The 23,851-nt window shown below is 47.0% G+C and overlaps 1 protein-coding gene across 1 annotated transcript in view; it reads left to right on the top strand.

Moving 5' to 3' along the window:
• The first annotated feature begins 2,075 nt into the window (after positions 1-2,075).
• PTEN (phosphatase and tensin homolog) overlaps positions 2,076-23,851 on the top strand; it is a 48,144-nt gene continuing 26,368 nt past the window's right edge. Inside the window, exons 1-3 of the mRNA XM_084209973.1 lie at positions 2,076-2,564; positions 18,190-18,274; positions 22,569-22,613. Of these exons, the coding sequence (XP_084066099.1) occupies positions 2,486-2,564; positions 18,190-18,274; positions 22,569-22,613 (209 nt within the window). The 5' untranslated portion in view covers positions 2,076-2,485. The remainder of the gene's footprint in view (positions 2,565-18,189; positions 18,275-22,568; positions 22,614-23,851) is intronic.

The raw sequence follows: 23,851 nt of genomic DNA, 5'->3' as shown, positions 1-23,851 counted from the left end.
AGGCTTTTGTTTTTCAGTTCACGTGGACCATTGTGCTCGTTCGTTCCTGGAAAAAAAAAATATGTAGGACCCTTCTGGTTTTCTTCCCACTCCTGGAAAAAAGTGACATCTGTTTTGGTGCAATTAAGGAGAAATGCAAACACACACACACACACACAGGAGGAAAAGCAGCTCGAAACCTACATTTTGTGGTGGCAACCTCTGAAAGAAATCCCATCCAAAAACACTTTCAAAAGATGTGGGGAAGCGCAATTTTTCAGGATTGGATTGGGCTCCAACTAATCCAGATATTGAGGGGTGGTGCTCAGGGTTGTGACTGAGCTCCTTCCCAGAGTTCACGTGGGCTTTCCACTCACAGCTCCAGCAGAATGGGCTGGCTGGAAAAGGGATGTACTGGGAGCCACGGGGTTATACAGGGGGGAGAAGTGTGGTGGCAGCTCTGTCCCCAAGCCCTTGGCACGGTGGGACACTTCTCACCTAACAACAGATCCAGGAGGTGGGAAGGCAAGTTAAAACTTGGGTTGGGGTGGCTGGGAACCTCAATCCAGCTCGTTCCACCTTCCATCCATCCCACGTTGCTCCAGTCTGGCCTTGGGCACTCCCACGTTATCAGTTTGGGGTTTGCAGCTGGAGGAAAGGGGGAGTGTGGAAATCGAGGGGGCTCCCAGGGACCGCTGTGCCCACAGAGAGCTCCTCGAGGCCAGGACCAAGTGGATGCAGACCAGTCCCAAATGTATTTAGCCCGAAAAAGCAGGAGGAGGTTCTGGGAACAGCTCTGCGGCGGGAATAATGGTGGTAAAACATCTCAAGGTGCAACTTGATATGTTTCTGAAAGGAATTATATCACAGAGAATTTGCAAAGGCTGGAGGCGGCAGCAGCCTGGGAAATCCCTCCACCTGATGTTCCACTCTATTTTGAGCCCTTAAAGGTCATTTCCCTGCAAAACATTAAATTCCCAAAAAGTTACAGTTCTCAGCTCAGAGTGCAAAGAGCCTTGTACAATGGGGTTTATCCCCTAATGTTTTAAATAAAGACTGATTTAGAGATTTATAGACAGGGTTTTCTCCCTGCTAGGATCAATGTGATCAGTGTGGGAAGGAGAATGGACACAAAGCTCCATGGAAATCTCACGGGTTGCTGGGACAGCCAGCCTCACCTGGGGGGACTGGCATGTCCCTGTCCCCCAGCTAGGCTACCCCGAGGAGAGCAGCAGGAATTTCTGCATGGAAAGGGTGCTCAGGCCTTGGCAGGGGCTGCCCAGGGAGCTTTGCAGTGCCCATCCCTGCAGGCCTCCCAGGAAGGGCCGGAGGTGGCACTCAGTGACAAGGTGGGCACTGGGCACAGCTGGAACTCGATGATCCTGGAGGGCTTTTCCAACCCTAATGATTCTCCCCTTCCGAGGGCAGCAGGTGGCCCAAAGCCCCCTTCCCTCCGTACCCCGGTGGCTGCAGGGGGCGACAGGCGCTCGCTCACCGCGGCTTCTCCGCTCCACGCCAACCCCGGGGGGCGTGAGGGGAGGACGACGAACCCCCCCAAGGCGCCGTGCTGACCCCCCAGTTCCCTTTCCCTGAGGCACCGCACCGAGCCCGTTCTTCCCCTTGCCTTCCTGCCCCCGGTTGGGCTGAGGAAGGAGGAGAGGCGGGCGGGCGGCAGTGCCGGGGCTCCGAGGGGCTCGGGGGCCCCCGGCCCGCGCGGGCCCCTCACGGCCACTTCCGCCCGCGGGGGAGGCGCCGCCGCCAGCGCCCACGTGACGAGCGCAGCACCGCGCTGCCTCAGTGCGCCGCCCGTATCCCTCCGCTCGCCGCCTCCCCATCCCCCCGCTTCCTCCGTGGGGCGAAGGGAGCCGGCGGGCAGAAGGGTACGGACGGCGCGCGCACGGCGATCCGTCCCCCCGGTCTCCCCGGTGCGCAGCTTCTCCGCTTCTCCGGCGGCGGGGTGGGAGGGACTACTTTGTGTGTTGGCGGATGCGTCGCGTGGGCGTGGCGGCGCCGCCCGCCGTCCCTCTCGGAAGCCGCGGCCATGATGGGCGCCCCGCGCCGGCGAGCGCTGCGGGCTGGGGGATGAGCGCGGCCGTGCCGCCCTGAGGAGCCGCCGCCGGGAAGAGCCGAGGGAGCGACCGCCCGGCCCCCGGGGCGGGGAGCGGAGCGGGGCCGGGCCGGGGGCGCGCCCCGCGCCGCTGTCACCATTGCCGGGGCCCGGAGCGCCGCAGAGCTGCTCCCCCCGCCGCCGCCGCGCTCGCCCCAAACACGGCGGCGGCGGCGGCACCGCCCGCAGGGGCTCGGCGCGGCTCCCGACGCGCTCGGAGGAGGAGGAGGAGAAGGAGGAGGAGGAGGGAGCAGCAGCAGCAGCCGGTGCCGCCGCCGGGAGCCGGGCCTGCCCGGGGCTGAGCCGCCGGAGCATCAGCGCCCGGGGCCGCCCGGTGGTGCCTCGCGGCCGCCGCCCGGGCCCTGCGCGCTGCCCCGGAGCGGCCCCCGGCTGCCAGACATGACCGCCATCATCAAAGAGATCGTCAGCAGGAACAAAAGGCGATACCAGGAGGATGGCTTCGACCTGGACCTGACCTGTATCCTCCTCCCGCTCCTGCTCCCGCACGTCCCGCGATTGCATCAGACCCGCGCGGCGTTACCTAACGCGCTGCCCCCGGCCGCTCCGCCGCCGGGGCTCGCCCGGGCCGCCGCGCCCTCCCCCGCCGCCGCCGCCTCGGCCGCCTTTTGTCCGGGCCCGGCAGATTAACGGGAGCTCCAGGATTAACGCCAGCGCTCCTTGCCGGCCCGCGGCCCCCCCCGAACCGCCGAGGGGCCGTGCCCCCCCTCCCCCCGGGCCCGGAGCCCCTGGCCGCTCCGGAGCAGCCGCTTATCTCCGGCTCCCTTGGTTTTTGGGCTCACGCAGCAAATGCGCTCGACCCGCCGTGATTTGCGTGCACAGCGCTTTATAGATATATATTTTTTAAAATGTAGTAACTCGTCGTGTATTGCGATTATAATCGTGGCAGGCCTGTGGCTTTCCTCGGGTTGCTTCAGTGGAAGCCTGTGTCCTCTGCCCTGATTTCCAGCCCTCCGCTAAGGCAGAGCTGTACCTTAGGATGCAGCAAGGCTCTCCATGACAAGAGGTGGTAATCGCTCCTTCCAAATTAAAAAAAAAAAAACAAAACGGCCAAAACCCACAATTTTTTTTTCCCGGTGAACTGCACGAGGATGTGTCACAAACGAGAGCGCGTCGGGTCTCATCGAGGAGGATTGTGTAGAATACTTATTCTGGAATAAGTAATTAGCGTGCAATTACGGCTAATGAGGCAAAACCCGGTGTGTAGTTTTGGTGGCCTTTGGAACAGATGTGTTGGAGCCGTGTCGGGCAGATGTTTAGCTTGGAATGCCCTGCAGGGTTCGTGGTGGGTAGGGGCTCTGCTGTCAGCAGGGTCTTGCTCCGTGGTGGGGAAAGATTGGTGGTGTGGGAAAGATTTTGGGGTGAGAACTTCGCTTAGAAGTTGGGAAAATGAATATTGGCAGTAGTGCTCAGAGCCTGTGGAGGGATGTTTCTGTTCTGCAACGGGATTAGGTGGAAATTTATTGGGTTTTGGAGCAATTACATTCAGGTCTGAGCAAGTGCTCCAAATAAATCCAGTTTTTGAGCAGGATCCAAGCTGATAAAAGCTTTAGCTAGTACAGAGCTCTTGCTTTTGCATTAAGCCTTGGCCTAAAATTTTGGTGGCTTTAAAACAACCTGAAATGTTCTGGACTTGTGTTTGTGATAAAAATACATTTAGGCCTGGATTTTTAGGTGTTTGCACTTGGTGATTTTGTTGGCTTTATGGAAAGAGATAAGTGGGAGCAAAACCAAAAGGTTTTGCCTTCACAGTTGAAGAGTTTGGTGTTTCAGGCATCTTTGCCCAGATGTGCCCTTGGTAGGGAGAGCTATTTTTGACCCAAAGACATCTTTTTAACTGGTCATATGCTCCCAGCAAGAAATTTAGTGAATGCTGAACCTCGACTTTCTTGCTCAAGGTTTTCTAATGATGAGTCAAATGATGATTGCTTATTTTTAATTTTTATTCTTAGAATTTTGTGTTAAAAGAGGCTGTTAACAGTGAGCTAAGGCTGGTGTTTCTAAAATGAGCAGCTGGCTGCAGTTCTGCCATGAAATTTGTGGAAAAGATGGTATGTTTTCTTTAATGATAAAAAAAATTATGGGAAGAAGTGGTTTTTTTGGTAGCTGCACATTTTGAACAGATAATTAATGAATGAAGACTTCTGGCTGTGCAGAAGGATGATATTGCTCAGAAGTGAAAGTTGAATTTTTTTCATCACTTTGTGCAGGCTTCTTTTTGCAGCGCTCCCATGGAATTGTTGCTCACCATTCCTGGTAGATGGGAATAACCTATTTATTCCTTACACACATGGCCATGGATTTAGCTCTCCAACCATGTGATATTAAGGAAAAAAAAGAGAAAACCTGAAGCCCAAGTGAGCTGTTCAGCAAGGCATGGCAGGAGGACCAGGTGTTGGAGATGCCTCATGGTTCAGGGTGGCTGCCTCTGTCCAGCCAAAAGGGAAAGGCAGCCAGGAGTTGGGCATTTGGGAAATGGAGCTCTGGGTTCCTCCTGCAGCCCCACAACACTCGGCAGCTGCTGCTCACCTGCCTTTGGGAGCTGGAGAGTGAAAGAGCTGCAGTGAGTGCAGGTGAGCTGCCTGTGCTCTGGGCTCTGCCCTTTCCCCTGTCCCTCTCTGAGGGAGGGTCCCTGTCTCAGTGTGGTCAGAGATTTTTGGGCATGGATGTTATCCAAAGGCCTTGCAGGAACTCCTGGGTGCCAGAGGCAGGCTGGGCAAGGTGCTGGAGTGCCAAAATCCTTGGTTGGGCTGTGTCAGAGCCTTTTAAAAGTGATCTTGATGCATGTGCAGTACAGGACATTGTGCTTGGAACCCTCAGTTCCTGAGGAGCTGGTCAAGAGTCCTTGTGTGTCTGATGTGGGATTTCAGCAAAGGGAGACAGCATCTTCCCAAAATCAGTGCAGAGTGTGAAAATGGGCCTGAGTGTCTTTAAAAACCACATTGCTGCTGCTTGTCATCTAATCAGATGTTCTCTCAGCAGTCTTTATGCACATCTTGGAAAAAAATATTCTGAACTTAGAAGAAGAAAGGGTTGTAAAGGTGGAGACATTAAATTAGCTGTTTAATGCTTCAGATATTTCTTTCTGGTTTATTTGGGTTTTAATTAATTTCTGCACTACTGGATGCTTTTTCGTGCCCATGGGTGAAAAGGAAAGTTTGGATTCGTGTCTTTCTTCTCTGATGGTTGCATTTCTTGATGCTGCAAGCGCCAGAATGTTTTCTGAGGCACTCTGTGTTATTTCTGAAATTGTGCAGCTTGATGATGCCTTCCTTTACTGCAGGGAACAGCAGAGAGAAAACACTTCCATGCAGCAGTGCATGGCTTGCCTGTGTCTTAAGAGCTCTGTGTGTGAGTTTAGCAAGTGGGGAAAGGCTAGGACAGGCTTCTTGTGCCTGTCCTAGCTCGGGTTAAACTTTGTCTCGTGTCCCCAGGCCTTCTGATAGGGGTGCAAACGGGCAGCTAGGCTGAGCCTAGGGCTTGACTGAAGCATGTGGAGCTCGTGACCTACATAGTGGTACAAACTGCAGCAACATTCAGGCGAGATGAGATGTTGGGAGCAGTTTACACGTCTCACACGTCCTTTGTCTCGTGGAATGAAAGGCAGGGAATGCTGAAATTGCTGCAGGAAGCTCCTTAGAATCTCTCCTTAGAATCTCTTACTGCTTTATGCTGTTTGCAGTCCTAAAGCTCTTTGCATTTTTAATGAAATTTTAAATTATGGGACTTGACTCAAAATGGCTCAGCTTCCAGGAAAAAAAAAAGTGAATTAGTGGCATGAGGTCTATACTGTGTTTAAAAATAGAGCCCGAGCTGGAAAGGCCATTTGTTTAAAAGACTTGGTCTCATTTTAAAATTGAAGTTTGTTAGAGGTTTTGTAACGAGTTTGTACACAAGCACGGGGAGGGTTTAGAAGAAACTAGAAGAGACCAACTGGCAATGCATTTTATTGGTGGGAAAGTATTTCTTTGTTCTGAAGTAAACCATGTTCCTTAGCAGTGTTTAGAGCCTGACAGACTCATTTTGATTCTGGAGCCTGGGATGATGTTGGGTTTTGGACAAGATCAGTGCCAGTTTTGCTCTGAATTCATCTCAGAAGTCTGTTTGCATAGACAGTGCTGCTGGCTGGGGACTCAGCAGAGTTTCAGTTCCCTGCTTGGTACAGGATGTGTTTGATCCCAAGAAGATTTCTGCACTTAGCAAGGATGAAGAGTTTTGACCTGTCCAGATAGAGAGAGCAAGGTGGTGATTGCTGCAAATGTGTTCCTGCATTTTCTCTTCTGGGGTTTGATGTGGGCTAGGTCGTTCACTGCTCCTCACAACCCAGAAAACCTCAAACCCTGTGCCATAGTTGTGTGGATGGGGGTGTTGGGCAGCTGGAGCCTTCAAACCCCACACTCAGCAGGTGCTGTGGGGTGCAATCCCATCCAGAGTCACCCAGCCCCTTCCTGCCCTGCTTTTCCACTGCTGTTGTTCAGAAAGGGACTTAGAAAAAGCCCTCACAAATTACAGCTTGTCCTTTTGCACTTGTTTAAATGTAGTGCAGGATTCTTAGGGAAATGCTTCAGCTTGGATCATCAGAAATTTTCAGTGCATGTGGAGACTGTTTGCACAAGGTAAACTCCAAATTAAAAAATACCTGCCTGTGCACACTTCGAAGTGAACAGAAGCTGCTGAAGTGGTGGCTGTGTGTTCTTCTCAAGGTGGGCAGAGAAATGAGTGGACTCTGCATAGTATTTCTTTTATGGTGACCTCTTAGAAATCACCGAGCCAAGGTGATTAATGATTGGAGCCTGGTTTTAAGCTCAGTTAAGTGTGTGAAGTCTTCAGAACATGCAGAGCTTTGCTGTTAAATGTGAGGAGGGTAATGCTGAATCAAGTGCCAGCTTTGCTAGGACCAGCACTGGGTCTGAGTATTTGTTTTTAAGGAAAAATCCAAGTTTTCTCTTGCTTACACTAAGGTTGATGAGGGGCTGGTGCTCAAGGAGTTACTTTGTGGGGTTTGCTGGCTGAGGACAGTTCTGTCACTGTTGAGGGCTTGTGGAAATCCCACCCCACGTTTACTCTGTGTGGTTGGCTGGCCAGCCCCAACACTGGGTCCAGCTGGAGTCTTGGAGGGTGGTGAGTTTTGGAAATGCATCTTTCTAGGAATCTGTGCTAGTCAGGAAGGCCTTTCTGTCCACAGCATCATTCCATCTGCCTTCCCCTGACCTGGGAGAGGATGGAGCCTTCAGTGTGGAGCTTATGCAACGCTGGAGCTGCTGTGGCTGCTGCAGTAGAATACATGTACAGAGATTAGCTGGCTCTTGATAACTGCTAGGCTGGGGCTGGCAGGTTTCTTTGGGACAAAATTCCTGTTGCTGCCTACCCAGTGCTACACTTGAGGCACCAGGAAGAACTTGTTTGTCTTACCAAAGTGTTCTGGAGCACGGTGACTGCCGTAGAGACAGTGAGTGTTGAGGTCTTAAAACACTGTGTAGAGGAATATAGAGTTGTCTTAATTTTCTCCCAGAAGAGAGGTGGCTTTACTTTCCATTCTCTTCTTTGTAGGGTGATTTGGACACCTAAGTCCTCATTGTTGTGGAAGCAATTGATATAATTTATTCAGTAATAATATGGTTGAAAGGATGTTGTGTTAAAACACCCCTGTGCTAAAAAGCATAAATCCAAAACTAAACTTCAGGGAGTACAAATACAAAATTGAAATGTTATATGTAAAGCTTCTATCCACCAAGTTTTTGCAGGTTGTGAATTGCTGAATAGTTCCTTAAATGAAATTATATTTATAATGGATTAATGTTGTTGCCATATTAATGCTGCATAAGCTGACAAATTATACCCTGGTACCTTAGCCAGAGTCTTCCCCTACAACAGGTTTAAACATGAAAATAGTTGTTGTATAATGATTTAAAGGACAATTGTTGTGTTCTGACAAACTGGAAGAGAAGGGAGGGAATAGGCAGCTGAGCTGTCAAATCCCTTAATTACATTAGAGACCAAAGATACTGTCATTACTCATAACTAACTCCCAGAACCCAGCTCCTTTCTAGTTTGGAGCAACTCAGAGCTCTGTGTGATTTTTATTCCTTTACTGTGCCTGATACAGGGTGGATGTTGAAGGTTAATTTATTGCATGGCTTTTTCAGGGAGGAAAATAAGATATATAGCTTGGAGTTTTGTGTAGTAATTCCTGGATATGCCCTGAGCCTCATCTTAAATCCTAGGGGAGGTGTGGGCTCCTTTGATTTAGCACTTGGGTGAAGGTTTTTTGGGATTGAAAGCTGTGCAAGTTTGTGCTTTCCTGTGAGTTACTGGAATGGTGGTTTCTGGGCTGTAAGAAGATAATTTATTTGGAAATATGTGGCCCTGTAGGGCAGGATGTCTCCTGAAACATGGATTATTTGTGGGTGGTTGAGTCTCCTTTGGGTTCTGTTAGTTTTTGGATGTGTCTTAGGCCCAGGTTGATATTTCAGATGTAAACAAATCCTTGTTCCAGTTTCTAATTCAAGCCAGCATCCTCTTTGCTCCTGTCGTCATCTGCCTCCTTTGCTGTCTTGCCTGTGAGGCCCTGGGAAAAAAAAAAAAGGATTTTTGTAGAATGGAAGTAAATAATTGTGCAATTAGGCCCTGTATCATGCTGCATAAATCTAGGTTATCTTAATAACGATTCTTAGGCAATGGAGCTCAAGTGGTGGCTCTGTGATTCAAATGGTAATTGACTGTGCAGCTAAAAAAATTAAACTCAACTGCTCTGTGTTTGGGATGATGACTATTGCAAAAGCTGGCATTGTTCCCTTTAAAGATGAACTCCCAGCTCCGCAGCCCCAGCGTGCAGCAGTGCAGAAAAACTGCTTAATATCCAGTTTTTTGTAGTGAAGTGCTTAAGAAACGTCTTTATAAACTTAATTCTGCCTTTGTGGAGCTGTAGTATAATAGCTTTTAATTGCATGATTAATTTTCTTAGAGGCCTCTGCTTAATTCATTGCATTGCTTGGGTATATATTGGGCTACAACTGAAGAGTTGTGTATTTTCTGTTCTTTCATTTCTTGTGTGGGTGAGTTAGAGAAGTAATGTCCTTTTTTTATGCTAACATTTAGAGGAGGGAAACACCAGATCTCATTTGGATAAAACTAGCTACTTGGGGCTTATTGTTTGAGTAATGGTTTATTAGACTGGCTCTGTGTCTTGTTTTGCCACTCACCTTTATTTTCTTTTGACCCACCCCACACACATGAAGGTTTGATAAATCCATACAAACCCTATTTTTTGTAGTTTCTATTCTCTGAAGGCTTTTAGTGTGCTGTATTTGTCCTGCAGCCCCATAGCTCTTTTAAATTCCCTTGTCTCTGAAAGTTTTTGGATGTTCTTTCAGGCTTGCAAAAAGTTGAGTCTGAGCCATTTTTCACTTCCTGTCAGTAAATATCAAAGTAGTGACTCTTCTGTGCTGGCTTCTCTTTACTGAATAAAATTCCTGTGTTTTTCTGGGGGTGTTTGAGGTTAGGACATGCTTAAGTACACAGTGGTGGTTCAGGGAGATCCTGCAAAGTGGGGTGGTGTGCTGGGAACACACGATCACATCTCACAGCTCTGCTTGAAACAGCTCATTCTGAGTTGAGTTGGTGGTTAAAACAGGTCAGTTTGGCACTTAAAAACTCAAATTGAGGTGTGGTAGTGCAGCTTCTCCCAGCATTGGTTACTCTGGAGGGGATCTGCTCAGTCCCTGTCCTGCCTCAGGTGCACAGCTGGCTGTGGCACCCCATGCCCTGGTTTGTGTGACAGGGTGGGGATCAGTCACAGGGTGGAATTGATGATCCCAGAGCATTTTCCAGCCTCAGTGATCCTGGGATTCTGCACCATCACCCTTGGGCCACCATGTGTTGTTGCAGCTTGTTGGGGTGCCAGGCTGGCTGTGGAAAGATGGGATGTGGCCTTTCCAAAATGTCAGCAGAAACAAAAGAACTTTCTTTCCTGGACCTCTGTGTGTTTCCCTCTGGAAATCTGTTGGGATTGTGGGTCTGGATTTGGGGTTGAGTTAGGGAGTTGAGGCCCAGTCTCTGCCTTCCCAGCTGAAGAGTTCTGTCAAACTTTGTGTCAATAACACAGAGGCTGATGCATCATTTGTTATGTTTGCTCTTGGCTCTTTCTGAATGGGAAGGGCAGCTTTTCTGTGTCCTTTTCTGTGTCTGTGTCAGCTATTTTAGAGGGGTTTCATGAGTTGGAAGGGATTCACAAGGATCATCAAAGTGCAGCTCTTGGCCTTGCACAGGACACCCCAGCAATCTCACCCTGTGCCTGAGAGCGTTGTCCAAACATTTCTTGCAGCTCTACACAAGAGCTCGTGCTTCCTTTACTCTCTTCATGCTTTTGTATCTTTATTTATGATTCCAGACCATTTTGAAATGGAAGTTTCAGGTGCCTTTTTCTCAGCCTTTGTCAGTACAAGCTGTTCTCTAGAGCAGCCATCATCTTTCATGCCTTTGTTACCATTTTTTCTATTTCTGCTGTGAGGTCTGTGGGTTTTTTTTTCCCCAGTTTTAATGTGACCCTGTTAGCTCTTCAGCAAAACCTCCATATGACTGAGAGTTCCTGGGCACATTTCCTATACCCCATGGTGAAGGGAGAGACTCTTGCTCTGGGATGACTCCCAAATTCAATATAATGAGCAGGTCCAGAAGTGAGTTGTGGATGTAGACAACCTGGCATTTCCTCCTGAGGCATCTTCTGATTTATTTCTTTATGTTGTGGGAATTTGAGTTCCCCTCCAGACCTGTTGTCAGCCCCATGACCTCATGTGGACAGCTTTGCCTCCTGGATATGAAGGAGTTGCAGTTATTCTTTATCTGGGTTGTTGCATTTAAATTGCAGGCTGAAAGCTTAAAAAAAAATTAAAAAATGAGGGGAAAAGAGTCCTTGTTGGAATATGGAGCATCAAGGGGTTAAATGCATTTCTTCTAAATGATAAAATGTTTCAGCCACATCTGAGTTGGTCCCTTTGCTTGTTGTTTAAGGCACAGATGGTACAGTTGACAAGTGCAGCTGGATGGCTACAAGGAATCCTCCTTTGCTCTGAAGAACTTTCTTCCTGTTCATTTCCTCTATGCTTCCTGATGATCCAGGCTCCTAGAAAAATACTAAACTTATTTTGCATTTCATGCTGGCTAATGGAAATGCTGCCTGTTAAATAAAGAAGGCACTCATGGATACAGCTTAAACAGCATGCATGTCAGGAAAGTCTTCTAGATTTGTCTGGGTATATTTTCCTATGCCATTTTCTTTTTTTGTTGTTGGGATGCTGTCAAGCAAATGGCACTAATAAGAGCTTGGCCATTTGTCAGGGCTCTTAAATCTGTTTGAGGATGGAGTGTGGACACTTCTTGTAACACTCCCCCTGTAGCTCCAGGCTGTCAAGCTGTTGAACAGTTAGAGCAGTGCTGGTTTTTTTTCTCCCTTGCTGTTGCTCTGTGGACTTGTTTAAGCTGGAATTAAAGGGCTGGAGGTCACCAGGGGAACGTTTCAGCCCAGCTGTGCTGCCAGACCGCCTCACATGGCTCCTGCAGCCAGAGTTCCTGAAACCTGCAGGCTAATTCAGACAACAAAGCAACTTTGGGAGCCTTCAAAGCCACGCTGTGCCTCTGCTCCTGGGCTCTGCTGTCACATGGGACGTGGCAGTGACAGCTTGGCCACCCCACACTGGTGGCTGGGTCCCCTGGCAGGCAGGAGGGTGAGGGGTGACATGGAGCAGAGCTGGCAGCAGATGAGGAGTGGGCTGGTGGGGAGCAGATTAAAGCAAGGCCAAGCCTCCCCTGCCTGAACTGGAAGTGAAAATTAGCATTCCTGGCAGTTGTGAAGCTTTTTTCAGGCTGTAGATTCCTCAGTTTAAGGCTGTTCTTTGTTAAATGAAATTCCAGTTTTGGGGCTGGAAGCTGTGTGTTGGGAGAAATGGACTGTTGTTGTTTTATTTGGAGGTGTCAGGTTCGGGGTGTGCAGAAAGGTTTTTAGCTCCAGAGCACAACTTGACCAGCCCCATCATTCACAGCTTCAGGAATATTCAGTTTTTTGGAAATTTCCTTTCTAAAGAAAGATGAAATCTAATGTTTGCTAGGTCTTCCTGAAGCCTTTGATTCACAGAATCCCAAAATGGTTTGGGCTGGAAGGAACCTGAAAGCTCACCCAGTTCCATGGGCTGGGGCACCTTCCATGATGCCAGTCGCACCAAGCCCTGTCCATCCTGACCTTGGACATGCCAGGGATCCAGGGGCAGCCACAGCTTCTCTGGGCAGCCTCTGCCAGGGCCTGCCCACCCACCCAGGGAAGGATTTCTTCCCAACATCCAATATAAACCTTCTGTCTGTCAGTGGGAAACCATTCCCGCTTCTCCTTTTGTTCCAGGCCCTTGTAAATAATAAATATTTGTAAAATTGCAAAGGGCTATGAGTTTTAAAGTTCTTTTTCATTTTTGTTTTGATGTAAAACCTGTCTCAGTGTTGGGTTTAAAAAGCTGTGTGTCAATTCTGAAGCACTGCATGCTCTGGCCTGCCTATAAAATAGGAGATGAGGTCATTTGCTCTTTGTTTTCCTGTTATATCCACTTTAGGAGTGGAGTGAGGATCAGGGGTTAAATACTTGGAAATATAGGACTTCATAAAATCACTCAGACATTCTAATGATGTTACAGTTACTAACTGGCAATGTTAATCACTGCAGGAAAAGCTGCAGCTGTTGGTTTTTGCAGCTTCCTTGTGACTCTTTAAGAATTAAGAATTGGTAAATGTTTTGCTATGTTTTTTTGGCCACTTTCCATTATTAGGAAAAAGTCTGAATTTGTGAACAAAATCAGTTACAGGACCAACATGAGTAATTTACTTTTATATCTCTATGTATGTAAAAAATTGCAAGTGTACACTGCATATTCTTTAATTTGGACTTGGCATAATGTGAATATATAGACAGCTATTTTTGAAAGTGATTATAACAGCTGATTTGCATAATGATCCAGGATTTTTCTCATAGCAACTGGAAAGACTGTCATCTTCAGCAATGTGGGAATGATTTCAGGCTTTAAGGGAGAGTGTTTTGTTCAGTCTGTGAGCAGCATTAGAGCAAAGGCATTTCTGCAGTGGCACATGGATTATTTGCATTGGTCTGGTTTCTGTATTGACAAAGCATCATTGTGGCATTGGGTGATTTAGCAGATAATTGGGTGTTGTGATTTTAGGGTTCCTTGGGCACAGCACAGTGTTGTCTTGGCTCCTTTGGAAGTGGAGTTGTGTAGTTGGTGGTAAGGACTTGAGTGGAGGATGTTCTGCTGTTCTGCCTCGTGTGTCATGGGGCACCAGAGTACAGAGAAGGTGTAAAGCTGCCAGAGGGTGACCAAAGGAGAGACACAGGGATGGGGAAGGGTCTGGAGGGGCTGCATGAGGAGCACTGGGATTGTTCCCTGGAGGAGACTGAGGGCAGAGCTCACCAGGGGCTGCAGCTCTGTGACAGGGACAGGACCCAGGGAAGGGCTGGGGCTGGGCCAGGGGAGGTTCAGGTTGGATTTTAGGGAAAGGTTCTTCCCCCAGAGGGTGCTGGGCACTGCCCAGGCTCCCCAGGGAATGGGCACAGCCCCGAGGCTGCCAGAGCTCCAGAGAGCTTGGACCCTCCAGGGCTGCCCAGGGTGGGATTGTTGGGGGGTCTGTGCAGGGCCAGGAGAGCATCCATGATCCCTGTGAATCCCTTCCAGCTTAGGATATTTGTGATCCTGTGATCATGGGCCTGTCCATGGTAATTTTTTTTTATTATCAGCACTAAAATCCCAGCTTCCATGTTTACAAGACTGAGAAAGGAATGAGTACTTTAAAAACTGTTAGAACCATTTTTGGGAATGAGTATCTTAGGAAAGAGCTACTTTGGCAAAATGTGGTGGGATTTATTTTATGCTTTTTAAAAAGCCCATTTCAAATCCTTGTGGATCCTTGTGGGTTCCTTCCAACTCAGCATATCCTATGAAATTTTGGTAGTTACACCACTTTGGTTGATTTTGTTTTTGCATGTGTTGAACAGCCTCAGTAAATGACTGAGGCTTTTTCCATTTTTGTTTTCCTGTCTTAAAAAAAAAAAAGCTTGGAATTGATAATGAGCTTGTTGCACGTTTTAAATGATCAGTTCTCCCAGATTTCTAAAATTAGCAGTATGGTTACCAATTTCATGATGACTCAGAGTGCTTCCTTTGAATGGAAGCCCAGCTTCCCAAGCTCCTGTGTAAGAAATCTCATCTTGGTAGTGAATATCTTAATTTCAGCTTTGGAAATCGATGTTAAATGAAGCAAGGTGTGAAAAGGGATGTCTGGGAGCTGCTGTGTATGGCTGGTGAGAGCAGAGCCTGCTGAAGGTGATGCTCAGTGGATGGTTGCTCCTGAACTGGTCCTTGCAGTGATCAGGGGCTGTTCCTGTCCCTGAAGAGGAGTTTCATTCCCCAGCATGGGGATAAAAGCAGGCTGGGAGGGATGCAGGAACAACCATGCCCTCCACTTGCTGCAGATTTTGGGGTATCTTTTCACAGGATGGGTGGAAGAAATTGGTTTTATGACAGGTTTTCCATTTAAGTGATGAAACTTCAGTTTCTGCTCAGAGATTTAATTCATCTGTGCAAACAGCAGCACCACTTCCATTCTGTTCTTCCATCTTAGTGCTTCCTAGAGCAAAGGCATTCTTTAATTGTTTGAGCCACCACAAGAGCTTCATAGCAGCACATCAAGGCTGCCAGAGCACTTGGACAATACTCTCAGGGATGCACAGGATGGAATTATTGGGATGTGTGTGCAGGGCCAGGGTTGGGCAGGATGATCCCTGTGGGTCCCTTCCAGCTTGGGCTATTTGATGATTCTGCATCTCTTCACCATGCTGCCAGGAGTATTTATGTCAGCTTGTATTGAAAAGCCCCAAAATTCTCTTCCTCAGCAGTAAGAATGGGTCTGTGATTGCTGTTCCATGCTTTCCTTGGGAGCAGCTGGAGCCTGGTGCCTGGAAGGGCGTTGCTGGGGCCGTGTCCTTTGGCAGCAGCCCTGTGCAGACACCAGGGTGAGTCAGCAGTGGCTGTGAGCTGCATTCCAGTCTAATGCTTTGAGATAATCACTGAGGTGCTTCAGGACGATTATATTTAGGTGGGGGAGACATTGGCTTGCCTGTTTTAAAAAAATTACCGTGTTTTTCTAAAAACAACCCTTCCTCCCCGTGAGGCTCGCTGTTGGGTATTTCATTTTGAGCACCAGTTGAGTTGGGTTTTTGTGCTGTCAGGTTGCAAAGCCTCAGATCACACAAAACACTTTTAGTGAATCAGCATGACAGGCTCACAGAATAGTTGGGGTTGGAAGGGACCTCTGGAGATCATCCAGTCCAGCTCCCTCTCCAGGCAGGGTCTGCTGGAGCAGCTGACACAGGAGCACTTCCAGGTGGGCTTGGACTGTCTCCAGAGACAGAGAAACTCAACACCCTCCCTGGGCAGTGCTCTGTTACCCTCCAGGGAAGTTTTTGTTCCTCATGTCGAGGTGGCTTCAGTAAATAGATTCATATTTTTTCCCCCTACCCCATTTGAAGTATTTTTTCATTGTCTTTCCTTACTGAGGATATTGAGGAACACCTTTTGCAATTCTCACTTTCGGTTTACAATGTAAAACCAATTGTAATGGTCACAGAACCATGGAATGGTTTAAGGGATGGTATAAAGTGCCTTAAAGCTCACAGACCTTTAAGTGCCACCCCATGCCATGGGCAGGGCCACCTTTGAGCATCCCAGGCTGCCCCAAGCCCTGTCCAGCCTTGCCTGGGGCACTGCCAGGATCAGCTGAAGTGTTCCCGTGTCCGAGGCGGTGATCAGTCAGTCCGAGGCTGCTCTCCTGACCCCGGAGGGCTTTGCCAGCCTGCTGGCTGCTGTGGGGCAGTGGTGCAGCAGTTTGGGAGCAGGAATGGTTGGGAGCTGTGCCCTTGAGCCAGGGAGGGGAGCAGGGAGAGCCAGGAGCTGAGGAATTGAGCTTCCAGCAGCCTGGGAGGACCCCGGTTATTTTGGAACTTTTTATCTGCCTGTGCCTGCGTGCTTGGAGGCTTCGGTGTTTGGAGCAGTGTGTGAGCAGGCTGGGAACGCTGCTGTTAAGATGTTCTGTTCTCTTGGCTCAGGGGGTGTGTCTGCCTCTCTTCCATCTTGCACCAGCTGGGAATCCTGGAAAGTATCTCCTGTCTCAGCCCCTGGGAGAGGAGAAGCATCTGAATGTCAACCACGGGCTGCAGTGCCTGAACAAATGGAGGAAAGCTCAGGATTGCAAATAGAAGTGTGAGCAAGTCACTCACAATTCAGTGAAGTTTGGGCATCTATCCCATGGGTGATGCTGCAGCTGAAACTGAGTTTTGTTTTGATGTGTCAAAATGAAATTGTTTTCCCCCTGTTGCCAGCATGAGGGCTTGTCTCCCACGAGAAGTGCTGTGGAAAGCAGAGTGATATACTGGATTGTTTTGCTGTGGTAATTTATGGTTTGTTTAGCCCTGCTGCTCAGAGCAGGATGCATGAGGATGGGCTTTGGAGGAGAAATGCTGGAACTGGGAGTGGGGAGGAATCAGGCTGAAATTGGGAAGAAGGAGGGAGTGATGGGGTGTGTTAGCCAGGTAATTCAGTTAATATAGTACAGAACCAGTTTCTTCTGCTTATGGCAGGGAATAACTGATAAAACAGTAAAGACATTGCTAATTATATTGCACCTTTTGTTAATTAAAGAGGTGTGAACTGCTTGCTGAGTAAAATAGATCAGAGGGAAATTCAAAGTTTGTGATTTGAGGTTATCCCAAGCTCTTTAAGTTAAGCACTTTAGTCTTTGTTGGGTTTTTTTTCTAATATGTGTTTTTTTTAGAGTTTGGGCAAGTACAGAATAAACTGGAAACCAGACACAAACCTGTTTCAGTGTCTGTATTTAAAGCAGCCACAAATATTTATTTGGCTTACTCCAAAGCTTTTTCATATTTTTCTCTTTGTCTGTACAAATGATCTGTTGAATGGCCCAATGTCTATTAATACTTAGATTACAACACAGTAAATGCTAATTTATATTTTTTTTTTCCAAGAGTACAAAACATTATTTCCGTGTATTGAGTTCCTAATGTTTTTCTGAAGCCTTGCAGTTAATGGTGTCAATGCAGAGCTTGGTTTGTGCTGCTCTGCTCTTGAGGACTTGTGGGAATTTTGCAAGGGTGGAGTAGAGTAGTTTGTGTCCTACTTCAGGCTTTTCTTTGTGCACAAGTAACTGGAATTTTAGTATCTTGGAAGCCAGTGCAGTATCTCCCATTCTGGTGTGATTATTCTTTGGAGCTTTGGTATATTTTGACCATGAAAATAAAAACGAGTCTTAAAAGTGTGGGATAATTTAGGTTGAGAGGGCCCTCTGGAAATCACCTCCTCCAGCCCCCCTTTTCAAAGCTGGGCCAACTTCAAACATATCATGCTTTGTTCTTGCTCCTGCTAAAATTAGTTTGAGGAGGAGTATGTTAATGTGGCAGGGTATGGGTTGTTTCGAGCTGCTGCTTTCATTTCTGGTTCACTCTTCAGCTGAGCTTTTTCACTACATTATCATTTCTAATAATGCTTTAAACTTGGGAGGACTTTCTTTTCTAGAACTCTGTTAAAAAAAAAAATCCATATATCATTTCACCACGGGGAAAATAAATACCAGTAATTTTGTAGCATTTTTGAGTTCTTTACTACAACAACTCTAAATGTAAACTTAAAATTTTCTTATTTGCCCTTTTTCCTCAGCCTTGATTTGTTTGGCTAAGAGGTACTTTGCTTAAATTCTTTTATCCTGGGCTGCTTTTGGCAAGTGAATTGCAGGTAGTTCAGAATAAGAAATAAGAATATTTGTGCAGAAGTGGGTAATTGTTGGGGGGTTTTTTAATAAGCAAAGTATATAACCTTTTTCAGATCTGCAAATTCCCACCTACTGCATGCAGTCTTAGTTGTTGCACTGATTTGGGTACAGTTAAACATTTGATTAATATCCATTTAATGCTTTTGTAGACATTTCACATGCTTTATAAATATTTCCATAACTTGCATATTCAGATATTTATCCCAACATAATTGCTATGGGCTTTCCTGCAGAGAGGCTTGAAGGAGTGTACCGGAACAACATCGATGATGTAGTAAGGTAAGGCTTTCTTTTTCTTTTCCTTAGCTTAGAAAACCTTGAATAATCTTTTCTACACTCATTTATGCCCTGCTGAGGAAAGCTTGTGTGTTCTGACTTGTAGAAATGCTGAGGTTTTTTTGCATCTTCTAGATGTTGCCTTAATAGCTATCCTGAAAAAATGTTGGAAACAACAAAAAATGGCCAGGCTGCTGTTCTGGGTTGATCTCAAATGCATATAATCTGCTTTTTTAGTGGGAAAATTTGAATGCAGTAATTTGTGTTGGAGTAAAAAGAGGTTATTTACTTATAGAAAGACATCAATCCAATGGCTCTATTCAGTGTCAAGTTTCCTCAGGTAACTGATGGTATCTCAGGATAAGTTTGCCCATATCCTTTCTGCAGTTGATAAATGAAGTGCTTGATGAGTAAATTTTGATTTCACATAGTAAATGTAGTAAACATTTGTTTCAAATAGTAAATTTGAAACATAACCATAAAAGTAAATGACTTCTAATCAAGGCTTTTGCATTTGGTTGTGTTGAATAATTATGGACCAGGAGAAAGATGACCTGAAATCTGTTACTGCTGGTAAAAAAGCCCCTATAGGTTGTCATTTTTAACTTCAGATAAAGTCATTACTCTGAACTGCTGGCTACAATTGAGGAAGAGGTGGGGAGTGTTGTAGGAACACTGTTGCAGTTCGTTTAGTTAAAACCCTACCTGGAGAGGGTGAGAAGTTGCATTGAAAACCAAACACTTGGTAGAAGCTGCCAAAAATTTGTGGTTTTAGGATTCAGAGTTGTGATTTTTTTGAAAAGTGATGCTTTGAGAGATATCATTTGAAGAGAGATTATTTGAGAGGGATCTTTGAGAGAGATATTTTGAAGTCCTGAGCTCAGTAGCTCTGTGAGAGGCTCAGCCTTTGGGGTGAGGGATCATGCAGGAAGGTTTTCAGGGAAGGTGTTGGGTGTGTCTGGGCAAGGAGGTGCTTCTCCCAGCTGGGAGGTGCCATGGGGAGTGTCTCATAATTGTTCAAAGTGTTCCCACATGGCATCCTCCTTTCTGAACTGGTGAGACATGGATTTGATGGATAGGGCACTCTGTGGATACAGGACTGGCTGGATGGCTGCAGGCAAAGTGCTGTGGGCAGCAGCTCCTGGTCCCTGTGGAGACCAGGGTCAGCTGGGGTCTCTGAAGGGCTGGTGCTGCTCATCAACTCTGTGGGTGACTCTGACAGAGGGATTGAGGCAGCCTCAGCACATCCAGCTGTGACACTGAGCTGTGGGTGTCAGTCACACCCTGGAGGGAAGGGATGGATCCACAGGCACCTGGGCCAGCTGGAGGGCTGAGCCTGCACCAACCTCATGGAGTCCAGCAAAGTGAAGTGCTGGTGCTGTCCCTGGATCAGGGTAACTCCCAGGATCAATCCAGGGGATGAGCAGCTGGAGCAGCCCTGGAGAAGGAGCTGGGGGTGCTGGGGCTGAGAGCTGGCACTCAGAACCCCCCTCTGCCTGGGGCTGAGCCCCAGCCTGGGCAGCAGGAGAGGGGGGATTCTGCCCCTGTGCCCTGTGCTCAGGTGAGACCCCACCTGGAATTCTGGTGCTTCCAACATAAGAAGGATGTGGAATCTTGGAGCAAGTCCAGAGGAGGCCACTGAGTTCTGATGGGGCTGGAGCCATGGCTGGGGTGGCACTGCTTGGGCTTTCAAGTCTTTTCCCACCCATACTAATCTGGGATTCTCCAGTTGTTGGCAGGCAGAAGTAGGGCTGCAGGAATTTCCATGGGGGTTGCACCCAGGGTGGGACAGAAGTGAGCTGAGCTCCTCCATTCCCACCCTGGGAGGCCTCATCAGCCTCACCTGACAGTCAGAGCTCTGGGGGCAGTGGCTCCCTGCACAGCTGCACTCAGCTGGGCTCCAGGGGGTTGGTTTTGCATGTTCCTCTGTCATGATGAAAATCACCATCCACAAATAGCACTGAGAGTGTCAGAGCCTGGAGCTGAGCTGGCTGGGGGAGGTGCAGTGCCTGCATTCTCTGCTGCCCTGGTGAACAGGGGCATTTTTCCCATGGTAGATTAGATATTGGGAAGAAATTCTTGGCTGTGAGGGTGGGCAGGCCCTGGCACAGGGTGCCCAGAGCAGCTGTGGCTGCCCCTGGATCCCTGGAAGTGTCCAGGGCCAGGCTGGATGGGGCTTGGAGCAGCCTGGGATGGTGGAAGGTGTCTCTGCCATGGCAGGGCTGGAAGGAGATGAGCTTTAAATACCTTCCAACCTGAATCAGTCTGTGATTTATCCAAAGTCCAGCCTTTGCCCCTGTCCCACAATTTTCAAAGGTGGAGTTCATCAGGGAGTGGATATTCCATCAGCTTCATGAAAAAGTGCCTCTGACTGCTGGGAAAGAAAGCTGGCTGGAAATGTCGAGTTTGTGGCTTGGGAGAGACCTTAAATCCCATCTGGTGCCACCCCTGCCATGGCAGGGACACCTTCTACTGTCCCAGGCTGCTCCAGCCTGTCCTTGGGCACTGCCAGGGATCCAGGGGCAGCCACAGCTGCTCTGGGCACCCTGTGCCAGGGCCTGCCCACCCTGCCAGGGAGCAATTCCTGCCCAATATCTAATCTAACATGGGGATAATGTGAATAAATATTGATAGGCAGGAGTCTTGGAAGGCCCCCTTCCATTCACAGCCTTGATTTCAGTAGCTTCTGGATGCATTTTAGTGGTTGAGTAGGTAGATATGTGTAAATTAGATTTTACTACTGGAATGCCTATATAATTATTAAGCTGTCCATAAACACTGATCAAAAGGAGCAGTGATCACCTAAAAGCATCATCAACCAAATTAAGATAAGCAGAGATGTAAATTAAGTGGATGCAGGGAACTGGATGCTCAAGTATTATTACATTTTTTGCCTTCTCTTCTTAAACAAGAAGAAAATGAGATCCTGCAGCATTCTGCATGTTGCAGTCCTCATCTGCTCCTGCCATCTTTTTATTGGGGAGTTTTTTTCCAAGTGCTTTTTATGCAGAAATCCAAGGTGCTCAGGCTCCTAAGCAGTTGGTATTGAGCCAGGATCCAGCAGTGGGTTTTTTCTGAATAGCTGGTGCCCTGACAAATTCCAGGCTAATGCTGGATGAGAAGTACAACCTGCACTGCTGGCTGTCTCCTGTGACTGACACTTGGAGAGTTTTTGGATGGAATTTTGTCCTTAAAAACATCCTTGCCTGGAAGCTTATACTCCACTGTGTGGATGTTCCTGGAAAAGCAGAGCCAGCTCTCCTCACTCTCTGGTGTGTGTTAACAAACAGGAACATCTCCTGAAACAAATCCTCTTGTCCACCATCTTCTGAGGCTCTCCAAGGCTGCCAACAGGGGCACCAGTGGCACTCATGGATTTTTTTTTCCTGCTGCACTTGGAGTTTCACACTCACAAGGAGCACTCACATCTGTTCCCATTTTAGTGCAGGCCTTTAACCACAGAGCTGTTCTAGGTTCTTCTGGAATATTATGACTGATAACCAGAGCTTGTTTTTGCTTGAGCTTTCCAGGATTTTAGCAGCTAGTGTTTCTTTTCAATTTGAACAGCATGTTCTGTCATGGCTAATTAAATTCCTTCTGGCTGATGTGCAGATACACACTGTTGATGATGTTAAGTGTAAACATTTGCATGTTATTTCTTCTTGCACATTGCCAGGTGACACATCATATATAATCACAGCACTTCTGATGAATCATGCTTGCAGTTTGGCTCGCCGAGGCTTGTAGGGGAAGTTTGTGTTCCAAAGTGAGCATGGAAATGAAATGAGTGTGAAAAAGTGGAGTGGTCCTCCTTCCAAAACCCACAATATCACTGGGGACAGACTTCAGTGGCAAATAATAAAAAACCTGGGGTTGAAGTGAATGATTCTGGCTGGGACTGGAGCACAAGAGTTACTTTACCTGCTTTCCTTCCTTGTGGCAAAATATTTGGCACAGGTGATGAAATAGGAAGTGTTTCCAGATACCTGGTGTGATCAGTGCTTTCTCTACAGTGACCTGCAGGTGTTTTAGGAATCAGGAAATCAGTCCATGTACAGTAAATATTTCAGTTTCAGGTCAGACCTTGCTTCCCTTAGTTGCATTAGTGGTGTTATCCATGCTGTTGGATTATTTGGAGGAGTGAGGTTTCCAGCACTCTGCCTCCTTGATTTTTGGGGCACTGCTGGGACTGGGAATGCAGAACTGCTCATGCTGGGTGTTGCTTTAAGGCTGCTGCAAATTGAGGTCAATATTATTCAATGTATATTCATACATACTTTTTTTTTTTCTCTTGAAGGTTTTTGGATTCAAAGCATAAAAACCATTACAAGATATACAATCTGTAAGTATGCTCTTAAAGATACATTCTCCAAAATAATGACTTCTAAAAATAGGCTGAGGAGTGCAAGTGGCTTGTTGCTGTCCTGAAGCAGAGCTGGAGATGTTTTGCACATTTCTTAAAACAATTAAGGCTGATTGAGAGCACTGGTACTTCATTTAGTGGAGCTGAGTGAGGTTAAATGAAATGCTGGTGTGTATTCATGTTACTTGAACGCTTTTAAATGACTTGGCATCCAGCCCATCTGGAGCTTGGGCCATGTGATTAAAAAGTGAAAAGTAATTCACAGCAGGCTTTCTGTCCATGTATTAATGTCCAATTGCCAAATGAATATTTTCCTGGTTTTTTCTCTTTTTTTTTTTTTAAATCAAACTGCATTGGTACCGAGGCTCTATTTGCTTCCACCCTTTTCTTGTGTGTCCCTGCTTGTTACTTATAAAAAGCTGTTGGAGCAATTGGTGGTGGTTTCTGACTTCTCTGAAAATTTAGTTCTGCAGAAAGCTGGTACTGTTACAGGAGTTTTCTGGTTTTGGTTTTATTTTTTTGGGTTTTTTTTTGTTGCTGTTCCTTCATCTAATTTATTCATTAGCTTAGACTAATTTCATTTGTATAAATGATTTAGTGTTGTCGAAGAGTTGTGGTTTTCCTACCCCTCATTTTATTCCTAAAAATCCAAGTTGAAGATTGATTCTCTGAACTGTTACAGCTTTATTATGTTTTTAAATATCTAAAGTAATAGAAAAATTACTGTAGTAGTGAAATCCAGGCAATGCATGACATTGTAATCTGTCAGTCATTAAAACAAATATTTCAAAATAAGGATTTAAATCTGCCTCTAGGTTAGCTAAAGGACTGTGCATCAGTTTTCCCTGATATTGGAGAGAAGTGACAGTAGAAGCTGAGGAACCTTCCAGTGGTCATTGAAGTATTTGTGGGGCAGAAGAAGATACATAAAAAGAAGAGACATTGGTCACCTTTCATAGAGTTCAGTAGCAAAATTAGATTTTCCAGCTTAGGAGCTTTCTAGAGTGCCATCCTTTTAATAGCTGGATAAAATTTCTGGGTGGAAAGGCCAGTGCTTCCCAGAAGAGCTGATGGCTCCTTGGCATGGAGGTGCAGGTAGAGGAGGTAACTCCTGGTTCTCTGCTTTGGAGAATCTTCTGGAGCTCAGCAGATTAAAGCTCAGTCTCTCCTGGTTCATCACTTCCCCCAAGCCTCCTGTTTTGAGCAGCAGAGCAGGG

Source organism: Fringilla coelebs (genome assembly GCF_963513975.1).
Source record: "Fringilla coelebs genome assembly, chromosome: 8".
NCBI lineage: Eukaryota > Metazoa > Chordata > Aves > Passeriformes > Fringillidae > Fringilla > Fringilla coelebs.
The sequence above is the reverse complement of the archived record's forward strand: the minus strand, read 5'-3'. Positions and strand labels throughout refer to the sequence as shown.